The 13,107-nt window shown below is 38.6% G+C and overlaps 1 protein-coding gene across 1 annotated transcript; it reads right to left on the bottom strand.

Annotated features, from left to right (window-relative positions):
• Positions 1-8,830: 8,830 nt before the first annotated feature.
• Positions 8,831-12,589, bottom strand: LOC309708059 (lipopolysaccharide-induced tumor necrosis factor-alpha factor homolog). The gene is made up of 5 exons (XM_082535797.1): positions 12,528-12,589; positions 10,898-11,050; positions 10,695-10,748; positions 10,399-10,549; positions 8,831-9,614 (listed from the first exon to the last, which is right to left on the bottom strand). Exons 2-5 carry the CDS (start codon positions 11,043-11,045, stop codon positions 9,509-9,511), a joined length of 459 nt encoding a protein of 152 aa, XP_082391923.1. The 5' UTR covers positions 11,046-11,050; positions 12,528-12,589; the 3' UTR covers positions 8,831-9,508.
• Between the last annotated feature and the right edge of the window lie 518 nt (positions 12,590-13,107).

Raw genomic sequence — 13,107 nt, 5'->3', positions numbered from 1 at the left:
CTTTTATGTCAAAAGTCTTAGAGAAAATAGTGCTTCGGCAACTACAGACCTATTTAGAGAGAAACGGTATAAGTGATAAATTTCAGTCTGGATTTAGACCGCGTCACAGCACCGAAACTGCCCTACTAAGAGTCTTTAATGACATTCTCTTAATTGCTGACTCTGGGCGCTCTGCGGTCTTAGTACTATTGGATTTGACCTCAGCCTTTGATACGGTTGATCATGATATCCTTTTGGCAAGATTGGAACATGTAGTAGGCCTCAAAGGAAATGTTTTATCTTGGTTTAAATCATATTTTTCTGAGAGGTCGTTCTCCGTCACGATGGGAAAATATTCCTCTTCTTCTGCCCGTTTCCGCTGTGGTGTGCCCCAGGGCTCGGTACTGGGTCCTGTGTTGTTTTCTCTGTATATGTTGCCCTTGAGCTCCATTTTTGAAAAACACAATGTCTCTTTTCACTGTTATGCTGATGATATTCAAATCTACCTTCACCTGACTGGGGATGCTTTATCCTCACCACATCCTCTGTTTGACTGTCTGAGTGATGTCAAGGACTGGTTATCACGTAACTTTCTTACTTTAAATGGAAAGAAGACAGAAATTATTGTTTTTGACCGAAATATGCCTCTGGGACAATTGACTGGCACATTTGGGCCTGTTGCTAACTACCTTACTGATACTGCCAGGAATCTTGGAGTTTTCATGGATAGTTCCTTCAAACTTGACAAACAGGTCTCTACTGTGGTAAAAACTAGCTTTCATCAACTACGCCTAATCTCTAAGGCTAAACCCTACATAGCACACAAAGATATGGAGAAACTCATTCATGCTTTCATTACGTCAAGACTGGACTATTGTAACTCACTCTACTTGGGTCTACAATCTTCTCTTCTGCAGCGTCTGCAGCTGGTCCAGAATGCCGCAGCACGTCTCTTGACCGGCACTAGAAAGTTTGACTCTATCACCCCTGTTCTGAAAAATTTACACTGGCTCCCTATCAAATATCGAATTGATTTTAAAATTCTATTGTTTACTTATAAAATTTTAAACAATATGGCACCTGACTACTTAGCTGATCTCCTCTGTCTGTACAGCCCTCAGAGAGCACTAAGATCATCGGGCCAACTGCTCTTGGTGCAACCTAGGTCTCGGCTGAAGACCAGAGGAGACTGTGCCTTTGCCGTTGCTGCACCCAAGCTATGGAATACTCTCCCTCTTCATATTCGTGCGTCAGATTCCATTCAGTCTTTTAAATCACGTTTAAAAACGTATTTGTTTGATGTGGCATTTAAGGCGAATTAGGGTAATTTACATCTGGCTCTGTATTTAGATTATGTAATTATCTTATATTTTATATATTTGTAATTTATATTTTAGTGTGATTTTATTTGTACTGCGATTTTACTGGAAAGCACTTTGGTGTACTTCGGTCTTAGAAATGTGCTATATAAATAAATTTTGATTGATTGATTGATTGATTGATTGAGAAAGAGCCACTCATACAGGATGTTTCCATACGGTAGAATTGAACGTTGGTTATGGTTTCTCGTCTACTAAAGAATCAAGAGGCTGTTTTAGCTGCTTTAGACAAACAAAATCAAAAGCTAGTCATTTTAAATCCATCAGAGCTGATAAAACTCCAAAAACTGGCAATTGTCCTTGATCCATGCAGGTACTCAAAACTCAAAACTTACCTTTTTAAAACTGCTTTTGGTTAATTTTTTGCCTGTTTTATTTTCTCTTTTTAAATCTTTTTATGACTTAGAATCACAAAGTGCTGCATACGTCTTGAAAGGTGCTATATAAATAAAAAATTATTTATTTATTTATTTATTTAAATAAAAATATTTTTTACAACTTATTGTTACCATTTCTTCAAAAAGTTCTACAGTTGATAAGTTTTCGTGTAGATTAATAATTACTTTCTTGAACTGTCTACTACAGGTTTGTGACTGAACCTCTTAGAGGTGAGACATATGTCTCATGTTCAGTGATTTTACCTGCTTTCTGCCACCTGCATTACACCATGGATGTCTCAGATGATGACTCAAACTACATGATGAAATTTAAGACTGCCTTCACAAAGGACGTATCCCAACGTGTAGCTACACTCAACCATCAGTGGCTCCAGATAGCTACTGTGCTTGACCCGAGGATTTAAAGTGTCTTGCAAGGGGAGAGCTAGAAGAGGTTTGCACCAGCTTTTAGGCCCTGCTGCAGGAACAGTGTAAAGATGCCACCACAAAGGAGCCAGCAAAGACAAAGAGCCTCCTCCTCTCTTCATTGTCTTCAGACTCTGATTCAGATTAGGAAGCCCTGTATAACAGGGCCCTGACTTTGTACAAAGCAGAATCCACCATCAGTGATGTGATTTCCTGAGGCGTTTTCCTGAGGTCAGATGGCCCAGGATGTGAGTAAGCCACATCCTGGGCCGGTCAGTTCAGTTCACACCCGCCGGTGTGAACTGAACTTCAGGTAAGAAGTTATGACCTGCAGTCTATCTGTGTCAGATATAAACCAAGTTTAGGTGCAGTTTATTTTCGTTATGCTGACTTTTTCCTACTGCGTACTAGCTAGCATGACGGAGTTACTATACAGCTGGGTGGGTGCTATGATGTTAGTGATGTTGAACTTTATTTTGTTCATAAGGTTAGTTAGTAAAGTTGCCAACCGTCCCCTAAAAAACAGAATCGTCTCGTATTCAGAGAAAATATTATGCGTTTCGTATTGAGGTGAAAGGGAGCACAGTTTGTCCCAGACTTCAGCTACAATGAAAAAGACACAAAGCTGGATTTATTCTGTGTTTACGCTGCACAGCTGCTTCTTCTTCTCTCATTCTCTCCCCTGGTTCTCCTGTTTCTACTTCAGTCATGAAACTGATCAATGATCAGCTGATCGGCTTTTCTCTCTTGTTTATTTATCGCCCACTTTGCGCCAGAAAGAAGAAACCAGCGGATATCGCGCTAAACAACAGCAGCACGTTTAAGCTTGATCAGCTGTTGTTAAAATTTATTTAATATTAATTTCTAGTATCAGCTGATGTTTGCTGGAGCCACAGCTGTAAAAGCTGCTGGTCATGATATGTGGTGAGAGGAAAACGTGAAAATGAAACCAGGAGATGTCCTTACTGAATCATCAGGGCTGAGCAGGTGATGGAGAAACAGGTTTACCTTTTAGGTGACATAAATGAGTTGAAGGGAAGTTATGAACTGTTTCTGAGAGACAAATAACACCAGGATCCGTTTTCTACGTAGCTGACAGCTGGTAACTGTGCAGGGGCAGGTCTAGCAAAGTGTTGCCAAGGGGGCAGGTAGGGCATTAACAGGGAGAGGGGGGCACAAAGAAATACTTTTCTTTCTTATTCTCATTTAAAATATCTGGCTTTTAAAAAATAATTATCTGAATCTTACAACAAACGATTGATAGATTGATGCATATATACCATCAAAACAGTGTTCATCACTGTCACAACAGTGTTTGTTTTCATTCAAAGTCTTTATGATTTTTCCTATATATGGTGGGCCAGTCTCTAGTCAAAACACCCGGGACGATTTTTTGTCCCAGTCCAGCCCTGTAAGCAGCTCATCTGCAGTCTGGTGTAACCTACATCTTCCCATTAGGAAGGCAGAATTTCCGAGTTCTGAGTACAATTGAAAGCACCACGGCCCTGTTTCAGGAAGCCGGTTTAGTGGAAAAACTGAGTAAGTATACCCTGAGTTAACGAAAACTCTGGGTTTTCGGTTTCACAAAGCGAGTTCAGCTGCAGCCTGAGTGAGTCACTATGACGACACACTCCGTGAAGCTAACCTGCCCCCTAGCAGGTTTACTACAACTAACCCTGACTGTCTCCGCCCCTTTGTCGGAAACCTGACAGTAGGAAGTGTCAGACATGGCGTGCCATTTCCTTGAAGAGCCAGTAGATCGTGAAGCCCAAATTCTCCGCAGAGCTCTCCGCCGGGAGAGAGTGATCAGAGCGCGTTTGGACATTTTATCATTTCCTGATGATTTTCTGTGCGAACGTTACCGTTTCTCAGCACAATCTATAATTTATTTGGATAACATCCTCAGGCCATATATTACGCATGTGACACATCGCGGACATGCTCTCAGTTCATTGCATATTATTTGTATTGCACTTCGGTTTCTTGCAAACGGGAGCTTTCTGTACAATATTGGTGACGCTGAGCACGTTTCCAAGGCTACCGTCTGTCGGGCAGTCAGGAATGTTACAGTTGCACTGAAACGTCTCCTGTACTGGTTTGTGGTGTTCCCCGGTCACAGACCCACAAGATTTATCAAAGAGGGATGCCACAAAATTGCAGGTATCAGGATGACCAAAACTTAATGTATGATGTGGTGATACTTGGACTACTACTTAAATTGCACATTTATTTTCAGGGTTCCCAGGCGTGATTGGCTGTACAGATGGCACTCACATTCCAATCATTGCTCCTTCAGTAAATGAAGGAGACTATGTGAACAGGAAGTCTTTCCACAGCATTAATGTACAGGTACATAGTTCCCTGTAGCATGTCAAACTAACAAATTATTTCATTATAGTAATGGATGCTAATTTGTGTTCTCTGCACTGTGAAGATCATATGTGATGCTGCCAACATTATCACAAATGTGGAAGCCAAGTGGCCAGGCTCTGTCCATGACTCACAAATATTCCGTGAATGTACACTGAGCACAAAATTTGGACATGGTGAGTTGAGAATACTTTAAAATATATAAAGACCAATTGCTTCAGGGACATTTGAACTGAAGTGTATCCTTCTGTCTTAGGAGAGTTCACTGGCTACTTGCTTGGTGATAGGGGGTATCCATGTTTACCCTATTTGCTTACCCCTTACTCTGACCCTGAACCGGGCCCACAGCAGCGATATAATCTGGCTAATTGCAGGACAAGAGCCAGAATTGAAATGACTATCGGAATGCTTAAGGCCCGGTTCCAGTGCCTGCAAAGACTCAGGGTCACCCCAGAAAGGGCATGTGACATTATTGTGGCATGTGTGATTCTTCACAACATTGCCACAATTAGAGGAGAACACTGTCCTTCTGAACCAAACATCAGCAGTGATCCAAACCATGAACATCCTGACCCTCCCACGGACATACAAGATGGGAGCGCAGTCAGAGACACCATATGTCACAATCATTTCTTTTGACCCATCACCTCAACATGTTGAAAGAAGAATAAACAGATTTTTTGTTCAACTGGCTTTATTGGTCGCCTGTATTTCCTGTACACAAAGTATTAAAAGATGTAAACCTCATAAAGTGTCTCTGTTGCTTCCTCCTCTGTAACAGCTGTCAATGTTTCTTCATTATTTTCCTGTAGTAAAGAAATAAACAACATTGCTGTTCTACTGTAAACTCATATAATCTGTGGAGTATTACTCACAACTGCATGTTGGTCTGGCTCAACAGGAGGCTGCACCAGATGCAGTACACCACCACCATCAACTGATAGAATATGAGGTTTATACAGGTCACTTATAACTTACAAGGGACCAAATGGCATTTAGCAAACATACCAATCACCTTACACTTCATTGTCATTATGCTCTCAAAGACAACCAAGACTGAGGGAAGGCAAAATCAGTAGGAAAATAACTTCACTACAAAATAATCCATTATGGTAAAGAGTTTATCAAATGAATGAGCAGCACTGCAAAGGTGACTGTGAAGAAAGGATGTATGCACATCATGTATTATTTTGAATTTACCCCCTATGTAGGCACTTGTGTCTTGTGGGGTTATTGACTCAGAGGATGTCCCCGCAGAGATGCCTTCAGCCACAGGGCGCCCACTGTTTTGGCTGAGGGCCAACTGCTCAGCCTCTGTGAGTGGTGGTGGTGGAGGACCCCCACCTGTTTTTCGGGCCTCCGCTTTTTTTCTGTTGGCTATAACGGGCCACATTTGAGCATACAGAGTAAGCAAATATGTACTTGTAATGTGCTCAGATAATTTCAATAAGTGCTTACAGAGGGGAAATTAATGTAGCCTCTAACTGCAATTGATTTACATGGGACAAACAGACCAAGCACTATGGCTCATAATACAATTACACCTTACCTGTTTGGACTATATTTTTATATTTCATTTTTACTTGCTGCCAGGAACGTTTGGGGCCTGTTGGGTTGCACCTGCGCTCACATCACATCACAAAATAAAATGTATAAAATAACAAATAAAATAACATATGATAAAATAACGTGTTAAATGGGTGGAAATCCCTAGATCAATGTTTATATTAACACTCACGCATTGACTCTGTCGGCTATGTTTTGCCATGCATGCTCCCTTTCTTTTGCAGCTGAGCCTGTGTTACTTTTTTTCCGTGGAATTTGCATGTTATCAGCATATGCTGCCATCAGAATTTCGGCCTCAAGCGCTGTGAAATACATTGACCGCGCCTTCTTTCCCTCCGTCTCCATGGTGACTCGCTTAATCTGTGCTCCGCTTATCAGGGCTTTATGTATCCTCGTCCGCGCGCTTCACTTGGGGTTAAAGCAACTCCGCGTTGACTGAACTAATTGTTATCAGCCTTTCTGAAACCGAATATTCCGAGTTGGACAGTTCGGGGTTACTCAACCGTGAGTGTCGTTTTTCACTCTGAGTTTTCCAAACCGGCTTCCTGAAACAGGGCCCACGACTGCAGTTTTTGTGTTGGATGTAAAAAGCGCACATGACGCTGTGACGTAGGCTGGAATCATGGCAGCGGTCAATGATGGTCCAGGCGTGGGATTTCTCTCGTGGAAATATGCACATTATTTTTTCCTTTCTATTGGTAGGTGGCACAGTGCACTTGTGGCAAGAAAGTAAGCTAGAAGACTGGCAAAGTTATGGAAGCAACACATTAACAAGAGAATTCTGAGTAAAACCAAAGTTACTTTCCCTAGTAACTAGTTACTTTGAAAGTAACGAGTAACTTGAAGTAACTGAGTTACTTTTGATAGAAGTAACTAGTAATGTAACTAAGTTACTAATTTAAAGTAACTTACCCAACACTGTAGACTACGATGACCTGCATGACTGAGAACCTTCACAGACGACGACGACGACGACGACGACAACAACAACAACATAAAACGCTGGGTCCACAACCCAACAACATGACAAACAGGCTAGTTTGTCTAAGTAACTAAAACAGACGGACAGTAAATAAGCATGGAAATATTGTGAGTCCAGTGGGTTTGTTATTTTTGCACTAAAATGTTTGATGATCAAACTATTTTAGCCTAATGTACAAAATAATTTTGGCTAAGGTTACTCAGAGTTTAAAGGTGAAGCTCAAATAACCTTTTATTATCAAGTCCCACCTGTCCTCACACAAGGCTCACAATTTTAAAAATCAAAAATGTTATCAAATTTGCTCAAATATTTCAGATTTGAATTTTAGTATTACTTAATGGTTTAAGAGTAAATTTTGGTCAAACTCGTCTATAACGAATGTTACAGGAAACCAAGCATGTTGTCTCCTGTACTGTGTTCAGACCCAAAACTATGAGTGAGAAAAGTCAAAACAACAACTGTTGTAAGCAAGATCGATAAGGTGAAACATGAGTCACCTATCTTGCAGAAATCCCTTTTCATTCAAATGCATGTGCATAACAAAATACTTATACCTGCATCACCTGCATGGAATGAAGTAGTTTTTACTCACTGGAAAAACAAAAGTCAGCCATGCTTATCCAGGCAAGATGTCAGGAACAATGTCTTTACAGTAATATATGGCTCTAATACCTGCCATCAATTCAATTTTTTTTATATAGCGCCAATTCACAACAACAGTCGCCTCAAGGTGCTTTATATTGCACAGTAGATCGTACAATAATAGATACAGAGAAAAACCCAACAATCATATGACCCCCTATGAGCAAGCACTTTGGCGACAGTGGGAAGGAAAAACTTCCTTTTAACAGGAAGAAACCTCCGGCAGAACCAGGCTCAGGGAGGGGCGGGGCCATCTGCTGCAACCGGTTGGGGTGAGAGAAGGAAGACAGGATAAAATACATGCTGTGGAAGAGAGACAGAGGTTAATAACAGATATGATTCAATGCAGAGAGGTCTATTAATACCTCCTTTTCCTCAGCTTATTTCCGGCTGTATTCCTACAATATATATATATATAGACATTTATGACCACTTCCAGGCAGCCTACAGTGTTTCACAATAACAAAAAAATACAAACAAAAATAATGCAGTTCACATGACCTTTCCAAGCGCACGCGAACCCACTATTTGAACCCTGGAACACCATCGGCTTGCATAACCACTCGCATAAACGGCGAGGTGTCTACGCAACCGGCCTTATTAAAGGTAAGCAAAAAAAATATGTTGGCCACCGTCTGTGCGGCTCAAAATATACCTCTCACCCCTTTTTCTGTTTAACTGCCCGGTTAACTAAAAGACGTGCAGCCACGGTAACCCAGCGCAACAATAGTAGACTAATGGTGGTGGTGCATGTATGCGCTCAGGTCAGCTGTTTGCGGCCCGGGACATTGTAACTCCATCAATCAATGTAACCAGACCCGCATATAAATTATATTTTAATATTGCACCAATCAGTTCACACACAAAAACACACACATCCCTCTATTGAATAAAAAAAACTTTTACATTTATGCCTTACTTTACCAATATTACCCATCAAATTATTTATCTTTGTTTTCTCATTTATGAAAGAGCAAATAAAGTAGTAAAGAGTAAATGTTGGGTTAAAACTTAAATTTACCTGTTTTCTTATATAAGGAATATTTATTGACTTTATTGCAGTCTTCAGTTATACAGTCAAGAAATGTTGCACTTCACTGATAATTAAACATTTATTTATTTGTAAATCATGATTCCATCTTACAAACAGTGAATTATTATTGTAATTAAAAAGACTTAAATGTAAACAGAATTAAGCCAAGAGAAACTGTATGAGTGATTTAGGTAATACCTATTGGGTGACAATACATTTATTTTTTTTAAAAAGTTAATGTTGCATGAAAAGTGTCCAGTGTTTTTAAAAGACTAAAATATGATCACTGGTCAATATTGACATGTTATCTTCTGTTGTATTGTTATCAGTTTTGCTGTCTTTTTATATTAAATTAATATGAATTTGATTAAAAACATTCAATATGTCATCAAAAAGAAAATCAAGATAATAACTTTAGGTGGAAAAATATACAAATTTCACTCATAGGAATATTTAAAAAAAAAAAAGTCCCCTAGAGTTCATTTAATACATATAATCCTTCATTTCACTTCATCACTGAGGTATTTCATACCAAGACCACACCACTCACTACAAGTTTTAAAAAAACAAATAAAAACAATCCTGATAATTAACTTATATTTTTTAACATGATTCAAGTAATCACCTGGAAAACAAGAAAGCTCTTTTATTGCTGATATGTATAGCTTTTATCAGTATGTTCAGTACATATACAGGTAAAACACATATTGCCTTGCTGCTGTTGGTCCAGTAGAAGGTAAACTGTAGTTCTGCTTCATAGGACCTTATGGATGTGGATTACGCTGTTACAGGCGGGGCAGGAATGCTCCACATCCTTGCATTCTTTGACGAAGAAGGGGATCACATAGCAAGGCCAGCAGCTGGTTTGAACCAACAAAATGGCATCAAAATAATGATCACATCACATATTACACAGGTTTAACATAAAGCTTAAGTTCCTCGTGTGAATGATCAGTTATGCTGAATGTTTGTTAAAGATTAGGCAGAGTCGATAAACAAGTCTACATCTTGAACTCACAGAACTCACACATCTGTTAGTTGCTTACCAGAACTAATGGGCATGCAGTGAGAAGAAGACTGACTTCAATAACAATCCTCACGTTGTCTTGCATTGTCACCATATTGCCAACGATTTGTTGTTTTGTTTGTAACTATGATGTATGTAGTGATAATATTAAGTAATTTTCGTCGGTGTTTTCAGCAACAGTAACACGTATATTATGGTAATCCCTTTGCTTTTTGCTTTTCAAATATATATTACACCATTTATATTTATATAACAAGAACAACAGGAATTGACAAACTGCTCTTGAGTTATCTAATATACAATGGAATATTTTCTTTGTACACATATTCCATTCTGGGTCCTAAATTTAATTAGTTTACTAAAAAAGGAAACTTCAGCGTAGACCAAATTCTGTTTTGTTTTGTTTAATTTTAAAAGCTTTCTGTAGACCTGAATGGATTTGAGGTGCATCACACTCTGTAAAACATCTGAATGTAAACTGTTTGCTTTTCATTGTCTCGGTTTTTACTAGAATATTTATAATATATTTATGTGTTGTTGAGTAACCACTCCTGTATGACGTTTTGGAGCGTGTATGAGGGTTTTTTTGGTCATGTGTGCTGGGGTTTTTAACTCACCCTACAAGTAGTAATACGCCAAAAATTATCCAGGTGAGGATCCCAATTTTGTACTCGGTTTTAGTCACAACATCGGTTTGGCAATGAGGACACTTCATCTGTCCAGGAACATCTTTTGGGAGATGACTTTGCATCACCACCACCTGACTCACTGCAAAAACAACAAAGCACACTCTTCTGATTACTTTAATAACAATAATACTTCCTCACTAAAACACCATGAAGACTGGATTTGGAACTATCTCAGTTTTTGCTTAATTTTGCAAATTCTTATTGAACTGAAGAAAGACGCTCACCTGGCTGCACAACCTGAGGTTGTAGTGCATTGTATTGGTATGCAGGCTGTTGAACTGGACATAAAGAAAAGATATTTAACTTTAAACAATCTTAACAAAAGCTGAAGAAAACCTTCAACCACACCGACTAAAGTGGCAAATCATAAAAGAGCAATACAGGCGAACTATTTAAATAAAATGACTGGTAGCTTCTGATCTCTCACCAATCTGAACAGCTGGCTGAACAACAGGCTGGACAACTGGCTGAACCGCAGGCTGGACAACAGGCTGAACAACAGGCTGAACAGCGTTGTAGTCCAAAGGGGGACCGGGGTACGGTGGTGCTGGGAAACCTGTTTTGGGTACCTCCATAGTGTCTGTTTATAGGAGGAGGGGGGAAATTAAATAGAAAGTACAGTTAAGCTTTGTAATCTGAAAATGAAATAGAGTGAAGAGTGAAAACTTGGCAACAAGGTTGAAATATTGTAAAGCAGTGAATTATATCACAGCAAAAAGCTCCTGGGTTCATATTCAGCTTTGGGCCTTTCTGTGTGGAATGTGTATCTTCCCTCCGTGTCTTTGTGGGTTCTCTCCAGAGAACTCTCTCCAGACAAAGGACATCATGATTCTAAACAGGCCATAGGTATGAATATGAGCATAAATGGTTTTCTGTCTCTATGCACCGATCCTGCTTTAGATTGGCAGCCTGTCCAGGAAGTGCCCACCCTCTTGCCCAATGACCGCTGAGATAGACTCACTGACCTGAATTCTTCTGGTTGTAATCAAAAGTAAAGGGTAAAACACAATGCACCTGTCTTACAACAATCCTTTTCATTCAGATGTGTATGCATAACTAATACACCACCTGCATGGAATGCAGTAGTTTTTTATCACTGAAAAAACAAAAGTCAATCATGCTTTGGCAGGCAAGATGACGAAAACCGTCATCATGGTAGCATGAAATGGTGATAATGTGTAATTCATCTCCTACTCTCTGTTTTTTACATTGCATGTAAATTATTGACATATTATGTTTACTTTTTCTTTGTCAAACTATTGTTTCCAAAGATACAAATTACCTTTTATGCTAATTACATTTAAAATTCAAAAACTTTTTCAACATCCCCAAAGAATTATTTCTTATGAGTATATATTTATATTAAATATATTTATGAAATCACCAAACATAATTGTTTGACTTGTATTTATTCTTACCATGTGTTTTCCTAAATATAATCTTAAATCTTTTAGGTCACAGAGATCAGGGTGTTATTTGCATATGTTTTCATAACTGCACCTATTGTGCCATTTCGGCATCTGCAATCCAGAAAATGCACTTGCTAAAATGGGTCACCTACAAAGAACTAAATGTAAAAGTGTACACCACCGAAACAGATCTTATTTAACCTGTCAGTGAGTTGATAAGAAGATAAAAGTTAAAACTTTCCTATGCGAGGAGCCAGTGCCTCTTTAAAAGTGGTATAAACACACATTCCATCACCAGATGTTAAATGGTTTTATAAATCACAGCAAAGTATAAAACGGCACTTGTGTAATTGTGTTTACTTTTTACATTTTATTCATTTTCATTCTTCCATTTTCTCTATTTTTTTTTTTTCAAAAACAAAGAAAGCCACCATTCATTGGATCAGTTGTTTTCATATATAACAAACAAAATGATCTTTTACTTGTTATATTTATATTAAACTTATTTAATTTTGTTCTGTTTGTTATTTATATTATACCAACAAGAAACCTTTTGTTTCATATTGTATTAGCACCGTTTTTTATTGTTTGTTTCTTTTTTTTCTTTCTGTATTTTCATAATTTCAGAAGAGATCAGACGGTCCTTACCTTGATGAATTAGTGAGACGTTTATGTGAGCCAACGGGATCCTGCTGCTTTCTCTGATGAGAGTTACTGGGATGAACAAATAAATGTTACAAAAAGAAGGTGGAGCAACAATGTGAGTAGACAGGTATTTCTGTTTACATATTCAAGAATGCACACACACACACACACATAAAGCATGAAACATTCGCACATTGTTTCCAGCTTTTTGAAGATATGAAGTTTGGTTTTCCGGCATTTTTTATACAGGGAGCATATTCATTTACAGGTGAACAGGGAGAATTCATCTTAAATAATAAATAATAACAGCTTCTGTTTAAATATTAATGGTGGTTAACAACAAGTATTCTTAGCATTACAGGAGATTTGGACATCTTCTAGGTTTCCAGGAAGATATTAAAAAAAAAAGAATGAAAATGACCAAAAAAAAAAAAAGGAAAATAGTGGGACTGCTGTTATCTCTTAAATGTGTTATAATCTCTTTCCAAAGTCATGGATGTTCAAAGTTTGGAACCAGAAGGAATCATTATAGATTTAGAAATGTTCTACAAAGAGGTCACTGAGATGTTGTTCGGACAGGATA

This window comes from Aulonocara stuartgranti, assembly GCF_965226115.1.
Source record: "Aulonocara stuartgranti genome assembly, chromosome: 6".
Lineage (NCBI taxonomy): Eukaryota > Metazoa > Chordata > Actinopteri > Cichliformes > Cichlidae > Aulonocara > Aulonocara stuartgranti.
This window is presented reverse-complemented; position numbering and strand designations above follow the sequence as displayed.

Coding starts and splice junctions, on each gene's coding strand:
- LOC309708059 (XM_082535797.1), bottom strand. CDS start 11,045: ATGGAGGTACCCAAAACAGGTTTCCCAGCACCACCGTACCCCGGTCCC. Junction 10,749..10,897: donor TCAGCCAGCTGTTCAGATTG/GTGAGAGATCAG, acceptor CTTTATGTCCAG/TTCAACAGCCTGCATACCAA. Junction 10,550..10,694: donor ACCTCAGGTTGTGCAGCCAG/GTGAGCGTCTTT, acceptor TTGTTTTTGCAG/TGAGTCAGGTGGTGGTGATG.